We start from the raw sequence: 20,552 nt of genomic DNA, 5'->3' as shown, positions 1-20,552 counted from the left end.
GTGGTGTTCTCCTGAAGTCTAATTAGACACTACTTGGTATGAATGAATAGCTGATGATCGGACACTTTACTTATCAGATCAACATTTTCCATGCTGCAAATAACATAATTTTTTTTTCCCCTCATGGATCATGTTGTTGAATGAAATGCTGTAATTGTACTGATGCATTTTTTATTAAACCATGAAACTCAGAAATTAGTTTGATGCCTGAAAGCATTTTACTGTGATGTCTTGTATGTCATGCACTAGTGCTCCCTCTGTAGGTCACAGGTTTTGTTCTTTATCTCCATGCTGTCCACATGCGTGACAGGAACTTATAGAGAATTCTGTGCAGGCCTCATACAATATCATGCCTGGCAAGGTGCGTCACTGGGTCACCCAGCATCATATTTGAAGCATTGGTGTAAAAGAGAATTGTATTTTTCATCCTGTCTGCTCTGTTAATGGCACGCAACCCACAAGAAGTACAATACACATGTCACTCAAGACTGCAAGAAACGGTGAGGCAGCAAAGTTAGCTGCAGTAATTTGCAGACATTGCTCTGATTGTTTTGAGCTGTACAAGTAAACAATGTATTAGTTCATGGAGCCAAATTATGCCCCCCCCCCCCAAAAAAAAAAGGGGGGGAGGGGATTCTTAGGAATCCCTCTTTATTATGTATACCTCTATTTCTGCCAGATCATGAAAAAGAGACTTTGTATCATGTGTGAACTGTAGAGCATTCAGACCATGACAGAAGGAAAGTTTGGAGACAATTTTATTGTGGATTAGACGCATTATGTTGGGTGTCCAAGAAGTACTGACACTGTGCATATACAATGATTATAATTCCAGAGTGTAGAAATTGTGATGAATTTAAAGGAAAAAAAATTGTTTTACTTTTATCTTACAGCTTACTGTACTTCAGATTCTTTGTTTTGTTTGTCCTTGAACATCCTGAGAAATATAAAGCAGGAAAATGTAGCAACCATGAAAGCAACAAAGTGTTACTGCAGGATGCAGTGGAAGAGTTGAAGTGTGCCATACCTAAAATTATTACACTTTTCTCATCTCATTTCTTCTTTTTTTTTTCTTTTTTTTTTGTCTGTCCCCGTAAAGGTTGTTATGAATCAGTACTGAACAAGCTGTTTTCAATGTAAATATAGATTTTTATTTTTGCCTGAAATTCTGTATGTGACTGCTATGTAATTCTGATCGTTAACATGTGAAACTCTCAATAATTGTCCACTAGATGTCGGATGTCATGGTGATGGGTAGCTGCTTATGAAGCAATATGTCAGAAAAAAAAAAGCACCAAAAGAGAAAAGTTGTGTGTCTTGAATACACTATGTACAGTGTACCGGCTAAGCCGAATTCACAAAGTGATGGTGGAGCGATTATAAGAATCAATCAGATTACAGAACCAGTGATCAGTGAATTGTTGATGGAATGTATACTTGATATTGCTCTGTAATCGGCAATGCCCAGGTCATTAAAGTACAGCATGGTTTACAGTCAGTGTGTGAAAGCAATGCTTCTTCTATATGTGTCTGTCAGTGTGATATACAATGTCTGCATTATGCATGTCAGGGGAAACTCATGACAGGAAATACTGCACAGTTTGTAAGGTTGAAATAAATTCACAGAAAAAGGAAAAAGAATACCTGTAAAGGCCATGTAAATAGAGCTTGGGGATGAAGATTGGCACGATGCATCATTATATTTAATGAAAGGACAAGTGTACCTTCATATACGTACATAAGGATTGAGTGATTGCACCAACACAATGTATTAGTAGAACACATCATGGAAAGTTTGAGGAAAATCGGACAATCTGTTCAAAAGTTATGAATTTTTAAAGTTTCTGCATAGTCACTGCTGGATGAGAAGACTATATGTACTACATTATATGATGTCACATGCGTAGAACAATACAATGTATAAGGAAAATAAACAGAATTCCACAATTTTTTTTTCTGAAAAAAGAACACAGTCCTTCAACTTGCCTCTGACATAATTATGGGTAATATTACCTACCTTCTGAAAGAGGCAAGTCAAGTGCTGTTGTGAGAAAAGTGAAAATACATTGTATGTTGAATTTTCTTTTATACATCGTTCTACGCACATGACATCACAAGCTGTAGCAGTCTTCTCATCCAGCGATGGCTGCGCTGAAACTTCAAAAATTCATAACATTTGAACGGATTGTCCAATTTTCATCAAACTTTCACTGATGTGTTCTACTGATACTGCTGCATTCTCTCAATCCTTATGTTTACGAAAGTGGAACTGTTCATTGAGACAACTCAAGGATGACCGTACGAAGGAAAAGTTTATACATTGTAGTGTATGTATTCATAGATGAAACATATCTCAACTTCAACTCAGATTCCCGTATCTGGCTGTTAGGAGCTGGATTATCATTCTGTGGTACAGTCTGTATAGGTTTACTATTGTGCAGCCGAATTCTGTAATCTGTCGGGATAACCTATCGTTTGAGTCATGGTACAATTAGGGTGTCTGGAAGATCATCCTGAAATACAAAAAGCAGAAGGTCAGCTGGAAGATTATCCTGTTTCATGTTGGGACAATCTCATACTCGCCAAATGTTTCCGTAAGTTTAAAGGACAAGTTCCCCTTCATATACACGTGGGTTGAGTGAATGCAGCAATATTAGTAGAACACATCAGTGAGAGTTTGAGGAAAATCGGACAGTCCGTTCAAAAGTTATGAATTTTTGATGTTTCTGCTCAGTCACGACTGGATGAGAAGACTACTATAGCTTGTGATGTCACATGTGTACAACAATATTAAAGAAAAAAGAAAATTCAACATATTTCCATTTTTCTCGCATAACAAAAGAACACTCGACTTCTCCCTTTCAGAAGGCAGGGGGAATAATATTACCCTTAACATACGTCAGTAACAAGTCGAAGAAATGAGCACTTTATTAAAAAAGTAACGTTTTGTGAAATTCTCTTTTTATTTTCCTTATATCGTTGTACGCATGTGATATCATACACTGTAGTAGTCTTCTCATCCAGCAGTGACTGCGCAGACACATTAAAAATTCATAACTTTTGAACGGATTGTCCGATTTTCCCAAAACTTTCACTGATGTGTTCTACTAATATTGTTGCCTTCACTCATTCCACATGTATATAAAGGTGGACTTGTCCTTTAAGAACTTTCCAACAAGTCGTGTTCCTGCGGCTACTTCTCCCCGAGTCTGCCTTGCTTTTCTTTATCCAGTCTGAACCAGTGCATTTTCAAACTAGAAATGTCGCTATGGCGACTGGTATCGGCCATAATGCATGGTTTTCCTAGTATATACATTGTAGTACAATGTCTTGACAATGTGTGACGACAGTTTCACATAAATTGGCATAATATTATGATAGGTTTGTCACAAATATGTTGAATGTTCACTTTCCTTGAACTACAACTGGATGAATGGCTATTATTGTCTAAGAGTGCATGTATGTGGGTATTTGAGGATTTTTACTTGAATTTTGACCCTTTTACAAGTCTAAAGAAAAAGTGAAATTTAGCACTTTCACTTGACCATTGACCTTTTGGCAATACACTTCCAAGAAATCTCTTTTTTGTAATGCACGCATACACTAAGTTTCAAGAAAAATCCTGCTGGCATTGCAAAGATAAGAGGGAAATGGTGTAATTTTGAGGAGTTGACCTTGACCTTTGACCCCTGACCTTTTACCTGACCTTTAGTACATGCATATGTATTAAGTTCCATGAAGATACCTTGAAACATTTGGGAGATATGGAGAAAAAGCGAAATTTTAAGATTTTCACTTGACCATTTACCTTTGACCTTTGACCTCACGACCCAAAACTCTCTCAGGAGAATTATTCTTTGGTAGTTCATGTATACACTAAGTCTCAAGAAAACATCATCAGACATTGCATAGATATGAGGGAAATAGTGAAATTTTGAGCATTTGACCTTGACCTGTGACCTTGAGCATGTGCGCCAAAAACTTGATATGCACACCTTCGTCCACTCGTACATAATTATACATGTCAAGTTTCATTTGGATACCTCTAATTTTTTTTTTTTTTTTTTTTTTTTTTTTTTAGTTACGCTGTCAATAAAGAGAATATCAGTTGAGTTATGATGGGTTCATTTTTTTCTAAGATAAATAATATCGATCGTTGAATACAATCATGAAGCAACAGTATGTTAACATGTCATCACAGGGTCGCATGGTGCCATATCTGCTGACGAACAGCTGGTCCGAGACCTCTTGGACTTGGGTTACGACCCCCGCGTCAGACCCGCCAGAGCTGCGAACGACTCTACAGACATTGACATACAGTTCGTCTTGTTCAAACTCTTCGATCTTGTAAGTCGTGTTTGATAAGAAAGGATAAAATGAGCTTTACACATGACGTTGCTAACAATTTAACTGATACGTATTCTAAATGTAAAGTAGAGGAATGTTGTAAAAGACGTAGAATGCCTAATCAGTTGCTATGAAAAAAACTAGATATCTTCTGTTGTTACTGGTTGTGAAAATACCATTATTAATAAAAAAAGAAAAAAATACATATATACATATATGTATTTATATACATAATGTATCATTATCGAGGTTCCTTGTTTTCGCACACACACACACACAAACACACATGCCTGCACATTTGCACGAATATATCCAAACGGATGTTTATATCTCTAGATTGCATTTTAAGAAAGTAAGTCAGGGCTCGTTCCAATTATTTAAAAGTATCAGTTTTGTAACATTTCGATGACATGCCAAACAAAAAATTCTGACTTTAATTGTTGATACTTGGTACAGTTCGTATGCCGAAAGACTCTACATCCCTGAATGGGATTCAAACCAGCATTCGCTCGTGAGCATAGACCGAGACTGATCATGACTAACATGTCCGACATGATCATAATCATTGCTAATCTGTATCAACATCATACATCCACAGGACCTTCGTCAACAAGTGATCAGTGGAGCAGCATGGATGAAACTGGTAAGTCTATCATAACTCTAATGTCCCTTCTCCATCAGATTTCCACAATAGACGACTGACTCGCAACAAATTGAACTTTATGAATTTTCAGACGCCCTGACACGACACATGGGAAGATCCATCTTCTAGCCAAAAAAGACAAGAACTGTGATGGGAACATGTGATCCATGCGCCAGTGCTTGTAGCCCACATTCCTCATCTTCAGGGGTTCTACTACGTGGTGAAATTTGCTCCTGCGACATTGCTCCGGTCTCCAAGGACTTTGGGTTAGGGCATGGACCTAAGGTCCATGGTTAGGGTTAGGCAAGCAAGGGTTAGGGTTGTGGTAGGGTTTTAGACTTAGTTTGATTTGAGGATTATGATTAGGGTTAGGGTTATGTTTGTGGGTAGAATTTATGTTTGGCTCAGCGTGCAGATATTTCATGGGAGCAATTATTGTCGCAGGAGTAAATGTCATGGAACCCTATAACGTCAAGTATCAGAGCCATTGCATACAGAAGACGACGGAGAAGTTGTACACGTAAAATTGTCAAGTTATGTTTTTATAGATTAGAATTGTCTAATGACCAAATGATGGTCAAAACAATATGATGGATTATAAGTATGAAAGACTTGTTACGCCCTGTGCGTGCCTCCTCCACCGGGGCTTAAGAGAGGACGTTCTGCCCGATAACAGGAGTATACTGGAGGAAAATAAAAGCCCCGGTTTGCACGTGTGGTTACACAAGTGTCTGTACTATGAGATGTGCATAATTTAAGAAGTGACCGAACTTGGAAACACATTATGGTGAGGCAGAGTATTTCTCATGAATACCGAGTATTCATGAATAGAAAACAAATATTTGAATTTGAATTTGTCAACATTTAGAGAGGTGATCTAAAGTAAAAAAGGAAAATTTCCAATGGGATATGATAGTGGTATATAATATGGAACTGTGTATAGTCAGAATGGAATGTGGTAGTTCGGTCAAGTCATACAGCTACTTAGGGAGAGTAAAGATTATTGATCAAAGGGGCGACTAACTTTCTAAGAAAATCACTTCAGCTGGGCTGCTATTTTATACTTGATGAAGGGATGCGGGAAATTGCAACAATCTTTGAACAATAACATAGCAATGTCAGGTGATTTGGCTCGATCGGTAAGAGCATATTATACCAGGTACGTAACCCGGTGAAGTGGTCCACCCCATGGCCACCAAGACCTGCCAGTGCGGCTGAATATGGGCTATCCAGTCATTTTCTTAGACGAAAAATGGAAACAAACAAACAAACAATGATGAACCAAAAGGGTTTCAAATACATCCCAAATTGAAGATAAAAGTTTTTAGGACTATACTATCATCGGACAGATATCACATGGTAAAAGTTCGAAATAGAATCAGGATCCAAGTAGACAATTACAGCTCAAACGGTTTCTTAGGATCTTAAAAATATCTTTGATTTTCCCCATGTTTATGAATAAAGTAGGGTTGACATTGGATTGCTGATGACCGGTAACCATTAAACCCTAAATATATCTCAATTGATTTCTGAAAATAATATAGAAATCAAAACAAGGCTTACAGAAATAAAACCAGGTATACCCCCTATTAACAATCAATATCAGTTTCTCCTCATTGATGCACACATCTGTTTGATGTTTGTTGTTATCTTTAGGTATTTATGTGTGTGTGCGTGTCTGTCTGTCTGTCTGTATGTGTTATCTAGGCATGGAACGACTACCGACTGTCGTAGAACGAGACGAACTATGGCGGTTTGCCTTACTTCAACATTTGCTCCCACGCTGTCTGGACGCCGGAGGTTATCGTAACGAACTCGTGAGTGACGCCATCACTGGTTTCCATTGCTCCATTGCTTTCGCGCGACTGTATAAAAATAATGCTGAATAGAAATTACGATTTAAAATGAAATATATAGATGCATAAATGGATGAAATAAGATGAAAGGGAGAGGAAGGAGGGAAAGAAACAGGCAGAAACAAGATATTAGATGAAATAGAGAGAGAGAGAGAGAGAGAGAGAATAAGATTAGGGAAACAGACAACAGTTGCTAAGCACCCGTTTATCCAAGTGGCGCTCCAAGTTATACTAGGTGTTTCAAAAAACATTTCCCACTTTTGATCATTAATAATTCTAAAACTGTTCATCCGATAAAACTGCTATTGATATGAGTAATAGCTGAATAGTGTACAATTTTGTTGGAGGTAATTTGAATGTGAAAGCATAAATCAGTTTCATTCAATCTAAGATTGATTTTGAAGTAAGGTTTCAGATTTTGGTCAAATTTTAACCCTCTGTACAAAAAATGAACTTTACACAGAAACCAATGATGTGTATGTGAGTGTGTGCTGACAATGGCCCTGAACAATGGACATGCCTGAACCACCTGTTGACTGGACGTCAGTCTCGCGCTCCCTGGCACATGAATGCTTAATCAATAATTCATGTTGATTGCCCTGGGCACTGCTAGTCTGAATTCATGTACGGTAAAGGGTAAAATGCATGCACATGGAAAAAGCAAGGAGGTACTAGTTTAGTACCTCCTTGGAAAAAGTAAGCACATGTTTCCATGTGCTTGCAAACACCACATTACATTCCAGCTGGCAATCATTTCCAAATTTTGCTTCACATATCACTAAATTTGGGATATAATTAAGCATAAATGATCTAAAGTTCCTCATTTTTATACAACTGTCTACTAATTAAATAGTCTGACAAATTTTCGCTTTTTCGATAAAAAGAGATCATTTTTGGTAAAAAGTTCAGCAGAATTTATCATTGGGGCGATTTGTTTCACAGTAGATTTGTTTAATGCTCCATATACACAAGTGTATACTCTAACTGATTTTCTTTGCTTCCTGTCACCATGTTTACGATAGAACAGAAGGTATTCATTGTAATTTCGTTTTCAGAAGTAGGGAGAGCACTGTCGCGACTCAAAGACAGTATCGGTTGGTGTTTGACTTTACACAGATACTGCCAGAGGCTGAATAAAGACTAGTTGTGACAGTGGAATTTCTCATGAATAAATAATGAAGCATTCAAACCCTGGCCATTGTTCAGGACCATTGTCAGGGTGTTAACCACACACTCCCATACACACCCATTGACCCCTGTGCAAAGTGAAATTTTGTACAGAGGGTTGAAAATAGAGAAAAATCTGGAACCTAACTGTGAAATTAATCATGGATTTCATGAAACTGATTTATGCTTTCATATCTAAACTACCTTCAACCAAATTGTACAGTATTCAGCTATCACTCATATCAATGTCAATGTTATCTGATATATAGTTTATGAATTATTAAGAATCAAAAGTGGGAAATGTTTTTTGAAACACCTAGTACAATCCATGTTATAGGCATCCTGTTTTGCTTCAATGATTAATTGCATATCACCAAGTTAGTGCATTAGTCATTTTATGAGGCCTCCATCCATTTCAAGCTTAATTGCTTCTGATGATGGTCTCCTGCATTCATTGATCTCTGTTGTTTACTGAAAAAATACTGTATATCTTATTTTATGTTTCTGTGTATCTACATTGCTCAATGCAATCACCTATGTGTATCTATTTACTGTTATCGATTTATTTCACTGCACCTGTTATTCTTTGTTCTTTGTACTTTTTAAAGTTTGTATTCAAATTGCATCTGATTGAATGCAGAAATAGAAACAAACAAACAAACCAAGTTAGTGCATGATTAAAGAATAAGAATACTTTTGTACACTCTGTATGTACCTTGATGTATTTTTACATATCCAGGGTCATGATGTCTTCTGATAATCCTTTCGATAGCAACAGAAAAGTTCTCATACCATAACGGTCGAGTGGTCATCACCTTCGTTTTCCGTTTCGTCACTTACTGTCTCGCCCGAGTTACAGAACTTTCCCTTCGACAAACACGCTTGTTTCGTAACAATCAGTTCACCCACCTTGCCCAAAGGTTCATTCAAAGCTAGGAACTTATCACTGAGTCACGTGAGTCACAGAAGGAACAACCAGTGGGAGGCAAATGCAGGCAGAATTTACCTCGCATCTCCAATGGTGCAGACAAGCAGACTATTCAAAAAGAACTCAAGAACATTAATGTGAATTTCGAAATCATGCTGAATCGACGGCCCAAATACTTCGTCCTAAACCTGTTGCTCCCACTGTCCCTACTAAAGGGGGTATCTCACCGGGCTTGAAACTAGTTCGCGACTAGTTCGCAACTCCAGATTTTGCTAGTTGCAGAGACGTCTCCTGAAAATTACAGAGTTTCCGAGGAGTCGCAAAAAATTTAAACATGTTCGATTTTTCGCAAAGTCTCCGCGACGTCTCCGAGACGTCTCCATCAGTTGCGGAGACGTCGCGGAGAATAATTAGGTGATCCGAGTATCCTCTCGGATCACCTTCTGTATCTGTACTGATTCTTTGTTTTTCTTCTTCTTTCTCCGCAAAAATTGTGTATCGCTAATCTCTTGAAAGTCCTCTTCCTATCAATGTCAAAATTATACCATACATGTATCATGTCCCAAAGACGATCCTCCTAATAAAATCATAGTGATTAGTCGACCGTGACGTCACTATGACGTCATTATATGAAAACACATTCTCAATCATATCTCTTTAATGGAATGAAAATTTTCAATGAAATTTACGTCACATATATTTCAAGTCAAGCGCATTCTACTCATATAATCAAAAATCATATTTTCTCTTAAAACGTGCGCGTACGCGCGCGTTGAAATATTTGTATGCTCAAATCGAGCTCAAATTTTTTTTGCACACGTTTCAGAAGATTTAGAGCATTTTTTGAAAAATCGAAAAAATTGGACGGACGCGTACGCGCGCGCACATATACGCACGCACAGCTCATACGACATAGAAATTTCCCGTTTTTTCACACTTATCGGATGCCTAAAATGTCAAGGAATATTTCTACCAAGTTTCAAGTCAATCCGACTCAATATGACGTCACACGGGCCCGTAAAAGTTGAAATTCCGCGCGCGCGTCAATGGCGATATACAGTGCAACAATGCAAAAAAACCGCCAATTTTGAATCCGATTTTACTCGTCAGGATGGACGGTGACCCCCCCGTTTTCTTTACATATTCTGAAAGCTGATGAGTTGTACATGTCATTTCATGGGTTGGCGATGCTGGAAAAATGATTGAAAGATATCAAATTTCTTAATAAAGTAAAACAAGTAAATTTTCAAAATGACGTCATCAAATTTCAAGTTCACTCGAGCGTATCTCACTTATCCTTTGCCAATTTTCACACAAATTTCAGTATGTTGTAGCTTATTAAATGCTCTTTCATTCATATAATAACAGCATTTTGATTGGATGACGGCATCACCTCGTAAAAATGGATTCAAAGTAATCTTGTCAAATTTGACCATTTTACGTGTTATCTCTATGGGAGTGCAGTTTTTCTGGAAATGAAAACTGACATGACTGTCTTTATCGAGCACTAGCTCACTTATGCTTCGGTGAATTTCTCCCATATTTTAGTATGTTGTAGCTGAGACTGTGGGCTATCGTAGGTGTCCCTTCGTTTTTTCATACGGAGTCGGCATCACGTCCAAAAATTTGGTTGAAATTAAAGCTTATCTTCGATGTATTGAAATATTTCTTCCTTTCTGCAACTTTCTTTGCAATAACTCAAGAAAAACATACCCTATCACCACCATATTTTGCACATGTTTAGTTCATGTTACGTACATTATCTCATAAAATAACAACTACTTGATTAGACACCATCTTGGGTATGTAAATTAGGGTCAAAGGTCATAAATGTTTCATCCTGTATCTTGGTAAATACATGTTCTTTCTTTCCCATATTTTGCACACGTAAAGACCATGTTATAAGGATCATTTCACGAAATAACTATTTTTGGCTCAGAGGCCATCTTGTCTGTGCAAAGTGGGGTCAAAGGTCATATGTACTTCTTCCTGTATCTTCGTTATGACGTGTTATCTTTATGGCAGGGAATTTTTCTAGATGTGAAAATTGACATGATTGTCTTTATCTACGACTAGCTCACTTACCCTTCGGTGAATTTCTTCCAGATTTTAGTATGTTGTAGCCAATTTAATACTCTTTAAGTTCTATTCTATCAAAGATTTAATCGGATGATGTCTTCACCTCGTGAAAATGGATATAATGTAACCTTGTCAAATTTAACCAGTTTACGTGTTATCTCTATGGGAGGGAAATTTTCTGGAAATGAAAATTGACATGGCGGTCTTTATCGAGCATTAGTTCACTTACTCTTCGGTGAATTTCTCCCAGATTTTAATATGTTGTAGCTGAGACTATGGGCTATCGTCACTGTTCTCTCCAATTTTTCATACGACGCCGAGATCACGTCAAAAAACTTGGTTGAAATCAAACTTATCTTCGATGTATTGAGATATTTCTTTCTTTCTGCAACTTTCTTTGCAATAACTCGAGAAAAACAGCCCCTTTCATCCCCATATTTTGCACATGTTTAGTTCATGTCACGTACATTATTTCATAAAATAACAACTACTTGATCAGACACCATCTTGGGTATGTAAATTAGGGTCAAAGGTCATAAATGTTTCAACCTGTATCTTGGTGAATACATGTCCTATCTTTCCCATATTTTGCACACGTAAAGACCATGTTACAAGAATCATTTCACAAAATAACCACTTTTTGCTCAGATGCCATCTTGGCTGTGCAAAGTTGGGTCAATGGTCAAAATACTAAATTGTCTTCATTCTGTATCTTCGTTATAGTGTATACAGAATTTGGTACCAATGATGGCAGACCTGACTCTCTTTTCTAAATGAGAATTCAAACATCACACGGCCAATGTCTCTAAACACAGATGAAACGTATATGGTCATGTCTATTGCGATCAGGACTCGAATCATTGATTAAAAAAAAAAAAAAATCGGATCACCTAATTTGTCAGTCTTGACAAATTCCAAGTCTAGTTATATCCGCGACTGCTGAGACGTCTCCGCGATGTCTCCGCGATGTCTTCGAGACGTCTCAGAGACGTCGCTGAGACCTGCTGGAGACCAGAAAAACTGGTGAGAGGTCGCGGAGACGTCTCCGCGACTCTATTTGACGCTGTTTGACCTACTTTAGAAACCACGTGACCCATCTGCCTGCTGACATCCTGCCTAGATCAAGTCAGGTGATCCTGCAACGGCTCCATCATATTTGAAATTTTCTGACACCTGCCATAACTCGTCTCAGAGACGTCTCCTTGGTGAGACCGCAAGCCATTTTTATGTTGGAGACGTCTCCGCGACTGCTGCGACTGATAAGTTGGAGACATCGCGGGGACGTCTCCGTTGGTGAGATACTAGCTTTTGACACGATGTCGCTTGTCGTGTTTTTCGTTCCGGCTGAGAGCGGAGAGAAATTATCAACTGCAGTGTCTCTCCTACTGGGCGTGGTCGTGTTCCAAATCATCGTGACCGACCTGGTCCCCACCAGCAATGATGACATGTCGCTGCTTGGCAGGTACGTCTTTGTCACTTTTGTCATGTCCTGCGGAAGTGTCATCGAAGCTGTCGTCACCCTGAATATCTACAAGAGCGCGCGCTAAATCTGCGGCCGCCACTGGCGCCAGTTTTGGTGTCGTTACATGGCGCGTGTTGCCTTCGTTTCGCATAACATTCTACTGAATTCTAATACATCGGAGGAGCCCCCATCCATGGACATGATTCCAGGTCACTTTCCTGGCGGCGGACCGAAGAAATCTTACAGCTGTGTCATCGATCAAACTGCCCCAAGCTGCACAGGTACGTCAGAACGAGGTGAATGTACAGGGAAAGGTGAGGACCAGACGAACAATGTTGAGAGATGAACACAATTTCTTCGGCTGCTGATGCTGAAGAACCAGTAATCCCAACGAAGGTTAAGTTGAATAAAAGAGGGTAAGATCTCTCACACCTCCCTGTACCAACACAAGTGATATTTCATTTCCAGTTTGTGAAAGCTGCCGACAATTTGTCTTGTACTTTATTTCTTTTCTCCATCACAGACTACAGTATGCTGCAACTAAATGTTTGTAATATTGCATGCAGAATATTAAAAATTCATATAGCCATGGTATTACTTTTATTCTGATAACGTAACTACATCTTTAAGTAGGCCTATCTTACTATGCCTTCTACCTTAGATGCAAATTTCGAAGAGTCTATTACCATGTTCCTGCATGTAGTGTGTGTTTCTTCTCTTTCCTCTTTTATACGTCTGTAGTTTTCTTCTGTCATTTATTTGGTCATGTATTGATTTATTTATGTATGATTATGTCGTTAATCATTGGAAAATGAATTTGAAAAAAAAAAGAACTTTTGCACTAATCAATGAATGTCTTCAAACGTTTCCCGTGAATGTGCAAAAGTCATACCTTTCGGCTCTGTACAGGTACAGTCCGACCTCTCCTATCCGGCCTCCCTTTATCCGGATCTCTCTATTATCCGGATGCCATCTCGGCGTGTTTTTGTATTTTTTTTTATTTTATTTTTTTTATTTTAGAGGGATTTCAAAATCAAACAAAATTCCGACACAAACTCACATAAATTACATATTCTTCCCAACATGATTAACATGCATTCATATCTAATTTTCATCAATTGCATTCAGAAATTTACTCCCCCAAAATCACCGCAGGAACACGGACAGAAATCTTTTCATTTAATCATGGCAAGGTACAGGCGATCGTTCATTGAGCAAATTGTCAGAGAGTTTTGAACGCAGACCAGCTGACGAGGACGTTACATGTTCACGCAAAATTGATACATGTAGGGCCTATAGGACCATGTAGCTACTACATGTATATACCATTTGGTAGACAGCTGTGTGTCCGGGGCTGTATGTTTTATACATTGAGTCTCCCATCATATCCGACCAAATCCTTCATCCAGATGAGCGCTTGTCCCGACATGTACCGGATAGGAGAGGTCGGACTGTATATTCATTTTCATTTTTTTTTTTTTTTTTGCTGTCATTATTCTGTAGGGCGAAACTGATGAGATGTCCGTCATTTCAAGAATCATTAGTCGAGCGATGTTTGTGATCATGCTGCTCGGATACATGGCATTTCTCATCTTGTGGCTTGTGATGACGTCGAAGGTCATATGAACGGGTAACAGAATCAATTAATCCTTTGCGTGTTTTTTGGTGCCGATTGGCACAGGAAACCACATAGCGTTGTATACACACTGTCCAAAGTTCCGTATGGCACAGAAGGGGTTAAAGAAGGGTTCGTACTTGGTGTGCACGTAACAACAGCAAAAACAAAAACGAACACCGAACAAGCAAGCAAACAAAGAAGAAAGAAAAGGGAAAAATCAGCAGATGGTATTGGGGAGCTCAATTAGTTTTAAACAAACTGTATGGTGAAATATGATAGAAAATGATTAATAATTTCAAGACAATGGAAACGGTCTTTTTTTTAATAGTATAAACAGCTACATTAGATGGTGAATTAATTTTGATGATTTATGAGATAGTAATTCCTCTTAAAGGAGACCTCCGGATGATTTTCAGATTTTTTCATTTGATCAGTTATAAGTTAGTTATACTGAGGACAGAGTTTTAGAATTTGTGATAATTGGGATGAAGAATTAGAATATTTTCAAAATCTAGAACAAATCGCAATGAACAAGGATGATGACAATATGGCAGAGTCACCATAAGAATGCATGAGCTGGGGCTCAAGGTAGCAGAACAAAAGAAGAAGGCATGCATAGATTATACACAGGTGAACTCGCAAGCAAGCGGTATTGTAATGGAATTACTCTGCGTCATTTCTGAAATATGTGAACCTCCTATGTCATCATCCTTGTTCAGTGTAATTTGTTTAAGGTTTTTCAAAGTATTGTTTCTCTGCTCAAGAACCATAATAAATTCCACAATTCTATACATGGAGTCGTCGATTTATGTATTACATGATGTGAAATTATGAAAATCGTCTGGAATGTCCCTTTAAGCCTGCAGAGTGTAGGCATTCTTTGTCGGATAAATTTAAGCCGTGTCGAATAGATTTAAGCTTTGTCAGATGAATTTAAGCAGTATTTAACAGTGTTTAACTTCAATCGAACTCTGTTTCAGCGAATTGAGATTTTGATATAAACCGAAAGGCAAGATTTGAAAGATCTCTACTCTGTGTAGAGGGGCTCCCTCATCTCTGTAGAGCAATAGGAGGGAGAGAGCCCTCTAGTGTTGTCAGCATGCATCTCCCAGATCATACATTCATCGCAACATTGCACTGTTTCATTGAAGTTTGTTGCACTGAAACATTGTTGTGCCCCTCGCCCTCCCCCCGATGTGATTAATGTCTTTAATATGTTAATGTATTAAACATAATTCAGTAGTCCAATAACGCGTCGTACTACTTTTTTTTTTTTACCTATAGCATTCTTTTACCCTTCTTTTTCGTTTTCTTCGTCGTCTTTTTTTTTAATTTCTACTGCTTTCCTGGCTTCCACCTTTCTCTAGCTTGCCTTCTACTTTTTCTTCTCCTCATCTCTCAACTCTTTTCTTTTACACGTTATATTATTAAGTTGAGTGGAATCTATTAGGTCTAAAACCATATGGTGTTTGTGTGTCACTCGATCTAGTTATGTAATTATATATATATATATATATATATATATATATATATATATATATATATATGTATATATATATATATATATCCCTAGTTGGCACCTTAGGGAGACATATTGGGGGGAAGTGTCTTCATTAGGGAGACAACTGGTCATTAAGGAGACAATTTTCGTGTCTCCATTGTGTAAACTGCCATTGAACATGTAATAATAAATTTGCATATAAAACAAATGGAAATGTCTTCCAAATGACCCATCTAGGAGTATATATATATATATATATATATATATATATATATATATATAATATCTGTGTGTGTGTGTGTGTGTGTGTGTGTGTTGTGTGTGTCACTCGATCTAGCTATCCCTTATCTAATCAGATTTACATGTACAAATTTACATATTGCGTTTTACATTCTGCGCATGTTGACGATGTTTTGTATTTTATATCCAATGTGTTTTCCTTATGTAGCATATTTTCTCCCTGTATTTTCACAATTGCAAATCAGATATAATTCAAGAAGTGGGCAGCGAAGTTTGTTAATAGATACAACCAATCAATATGCTTCAGTTCGCTCGAGAACTTTAATCAACACATAATTTGAAATAAGGTCAGATAAATTCGTATTATTTATTTAAATAACAATTATGCTGAATAGCAAATTTGCATATAGGTAATCAGGTATAGAAAGTGATACCTATTATGAAGTTTAAAAAAGTGCCCAAATTGCAAACTTGACGCACTCGTTTTGCAACAATTATAATATTTTGGCATGGGAAATATACTCCAACCCCTCCCACACCACTCTTAACCAGACCCAACTCGGACGTTTTGTACCCCAACTTCCCTCCCCCCCCCCCCCCCCAGCAAATTCCGTTGAAAAAAAAAAAGATGAGTTTTAGACGTGGTATCAATGTATTATGATATACTTATATTCATTTTTGATAGATAAGGAGTAGATAGGCATTTGCATAGTCACCACCATTTGTTATCTACCACCTATATACGTGCATCACTGTCCAATAAGTATCCAATTTATTCCCCCCCCCCCCCATAAATTGTTGTTTTATTTCGTTTCATGAATTTGTTATTTAGGGTAAATGGTTGAACGAGTTATATTTTTACATCAATATTGTAAACAACAGTTATCGCGATATCATTCTAGTTGCTATTGTCTTGGAAAAACACTTTTGAATTTATTATTCATAGACAACACGACAGACAAATTTAAACACACTCGAAACCATGCACACTCGCACACACATCTACAAGCAGCACACACACACAAACACACACGCACACCTACACAAAGACATACACTTACACTTGGCAAAAGACAAACAAACTATACAAAACTGGAAAGAGAATCAACTGGCTTGAAAAAAAAATCCACAGAGGAGCAAACAAACCCACGAGGCTGATTGTGAGATGAGACAATTTCATTTATTTATTTATTTATCTATTTATTCATTTATCTATTCATTTACTTATTTATTTATATATTCATTCATTCATTGTTTCAGGCAACCTTATTAAGGCCACACTCTGGCTTACTGCTTAATTTACCATGATAAATATCAAAGATACGTCTTTTAATCTTCAAATTTACTTTGTTTTCTGCACACTTGTAACTGTACCTATGATTTTCAACTATTGAAAAGCTAATGTTCCACAGCAGACAATTACACCTCATTCAATATGCAATTCACGTCAAATAATGCAATTTACTTCAAAACTAAATATCTACCACTATATCAAGTAGTACAAGATATAAAATTCATAATGCAGGATATTTGCCAGTTGCTGGTAGTCAGAGACGGTGTATATAAAATGTGCATGTTTTGCAACCATTTTCCTTAACGGCAGACAATTACACAACAATCAATAAATTGTAATTCATTTATAGATGGTACAATCTACACCAACGTCTACCGCTACGGTAAATTGTACTTTAGTAGTATAATGATAGTATTCATAATGTACATCATGATTGTGTCAGTTAGTCAGATAACATCTGTCTATAGCGGCCACCTGCCGTATGTGGCCATTGACACCGCTCCCGATAAGCCATGTGGTATAGCGTCTACCAATTTTGTCTCCCGTTGTAGAATAAACCTGTCTATAGCAGCCGAGTCATTAATGAAGCATGCTATTCTGCTTTGCAGCCTTGCCGGTCATTCATGGCTAACATTCCGTGGCTGCCACCACTGCATTCACCCGCCATTTTCAGTAATAGTAATGCAATATACTTAATACTTAAAAAAACACACCAACAAATCTGCTTGCTGTACGCAATCTACTGCGCAACAACTCTATCAAAGCAGGTATTTTCCAATATACATGCATGTATACATGCAAGTACTTTAAGACTCATACAACTATATCACATGAACAAGTAGGCAATGCACACAAAATATCGGATAACCTGTCTATAACGGCCATTCTTTTCATCTCCCTTGAGTGGCTGCCAAGCGCGCCGGAACACTTCTGGTTTTTTTTTTTTTCTGTTTTTTTTTTTTTTTTTTTTTGGGGGGGGGGGGGGGCAAAACCTCGACGGGGGCACATTTTATGTGACGATGTGAGATCTTCGGCGCGGGAGCGAAGCGAGCGAGCGGGGGGTGGAAAGGGGGATACCCCCCCCCCCCCCACACACACACACACACTGTAGGGAGCTTTTGTAAAACAGAGTATAAAAGTCGCGTTTATAGACCATTTAAAAGAAAAAAAATAAGGAATTAAACATAGTAAAAAATGATCAGTGCGAAGGACTATGATTTAATATTACATACGGGAGTACATAATAATGTGATGGTGTGAGATCCTCGGCGAGGGAGCGAAGCGACCGAGCGGGCGGAGGGTGTGGGAGGGGGAAAACCATTAATGATTACTTAAGTTACGTTCTTTCAATCTCCAAAGTCTCTTTACTTTCTGCACCCTCGTAACTATGAGATCATCCCACGAGCTACACACAGACACACGAATCACTATACGGTCCAAGAGCTACAAATTGTAAATAGGGTCATGAGTCACACATCCATTAGTTATACAGGCCATGGGTCATGTAGCCCACGAGTTAGACACCCTGTACGACGAGCTAGATAGGCCTACCACGTAAAGCAGACCCACGAGAGCCACACGTACTGTAGAAAAAAAAAAGATAAAATAGTTACGAGCGCGAGTTACGTGGAGGCGTGTACAAAGCTCCGTAATGTAGGGCCGAGCTCATAGACATTTGTTGCCCAGTGTTATAGCTTGTGTTCCTATATAATGCCTAGTGTCTAGCTCGTGAACCGTACAGCTCTTTGCGGGTCATGGCCACTAATATAGTGGGCTGAATGACTCGTGAGGTGTGCACCCGTAACTGTATACCTTGACGACGTAGCGAAGTACAAGCTAATTTCCAACAGCAGAAAATTTCACAATATTCAATAAAATACAATTTCGTCAGAAATAGAATTCTGACCCTAGAATAAATTCTTGTAGTACATTGTAGTACAATCTATAGGATATTGCCAATCAGTCGAAAAGTGGTATAATACAGCACAGGCATATTTTGCATCATTATTCGTAAGCAGTACACAAGGTATAATGTTCAATAAGATGCAGTTAAAGTCAAACATACAACAGACGCTTATCCAAACGTCTACCGTTGTAGCGAATTAGATGTAGTAGTTTGTCTAGTAACAGGCTTATTTTTGTGTCATTATTTCTCAACAGCAGACAACACGCAGTATTGAAGTAAGTACAACTTATGCTAAACATAAAGATATGCTAAACAATACAAGTCACACCAAACCAAAAGTCTGCAGAGATAGCAAAACAAATCTAACAGTAATTATGTTCTGTATAACTAAAGATATTTGCTGGTTAGTCAGAAACGATAATAAACATCATTGCTCACATTTTTAAACAGGAAAAAGTAACAAATAAATAAAAGGAAAATTGCTGTAGAAAATATCGTGGTAGTACTAGTATATGATTTTCTTTTTATACCAGTAGTAATGATGTAGTACAAGCTAGTACATTTGCAAATTAGTCAGAAATGTTTAACAAATATTGGCAGATAAACTGTAATATTTGCTCTAGAACGAGTCCATGGACCACCTGGTTTCGTCTCATTATATTCGTATAAAGTAGAAGTCAAAGATATGTCTTATTTCACCACATTTTGTGACATCATTACAAAAGAGAAACATAGTCCTAATCTGACATCTAATTATGCACGGTTTTATATATTTGTCCATTGACGCACATAAGCGTATTCTTTGTCATTTTTTTTTGTCGATTAGATATTGATATGTTTTAGCTTACAGAATAGTCTTCATCATGTATACTGAATCAGTGTCAGACAATTTTATTCGGTCAGTGATCCGATGAGGCAAGATCGGCCGATGAGGATCACGCGCGAGATGTATGACATTCTCCTGATAGTGGACCAACCAAGTCGAATTCATCAGACTGCGATCCGATAGACAAGTGATAGATCCGACGAGATCTACGCCTCACATCAGCCTGGGACATAAAATGGAGCACCTATAGAGGGCCCCATTATGCTTCCATTACAAAGCTACCATAATGAATGGGGGGGGGGGGTATTCATTATTTATCAAAATAGCTGTGGTGGCTCAGCGTGAAGCTGAAATGAAATAAACTGAAAACTGAGGTCGTCTGCAAAGTATATCTCATTTGGAGGCTAGACACGCTTCCTTTTCATTTCAGAGGGCCTGTCTTTTTTTTTTTCAGAATAGATTCAGAAAACAATCGCAATACAATTTAATACTATTTATGATTGATGAAATAGCAGTCCTTTATTTATTTTTTTTTTTTTTTGCGGACCTCTGTGTGTTTGAAGGGAAATATTTACTGGTATAGGAACTACTCTTCTGACATTATGACCTTCAAGACCCACAAATTTGCCAGTCAAATTTTAATATATAGGTCATAGCTTTAGTTCATCAGCTATAATGCACGAGG

The 20,552-nt window shown here is 37.8% G+C and overlaps 1 protein-coding gene across 1 annotated transcript; it reads left to right on the top strand.

Moving 5' to 3' along the window:
• Nucleotides 1-4,188: 4,188 nt before the first annotated feature.
• LOC140228473 (neuronal acetylcholine receptor subunit alpha-4-like) lies at nt 4,189-14,108 on the top strand (the record flags this gene model as incomplete). Its single annotated transcript, XM_072308688.1, is given in 9 exon segments — nt 4,189-4,347; nt 4,946-4,990; nt 5,196-5,256; nt 8,786-8,871; nt 8,873-9,034; nt 9,070-9,154; nt 12,332-12,763; nt 13,611-13,675; nt 13,986-14,108. Coding segments are annotated over 9 exon segments (1,218 nt in total), but the record flags the coding sequence as incomplete, so codon positions are not given.
• Between the last annotated feature and the right edge of the window lie 6,444 nt (nt 14,109-20,552).

This window comes from Diadema setosum, chromosome 5 (genome assembly GCF_964275005.1).
Source record: "Diadema setosum chromosome 5, eeDiaSeto1, whole genome shotgun sequence".
Classification (NCBI taxonomy): domain Eukaryota; kingdom Metazoa; phylum Echinodermata; class Echinoidea; order Diadematoida; family Diadematidae; genus Diadema; species Diadema setosum.
Note: the sequence above shows the minus strand (reverse complement) of the source record. Positions and strands in the feature narration are given on the sequence as shown.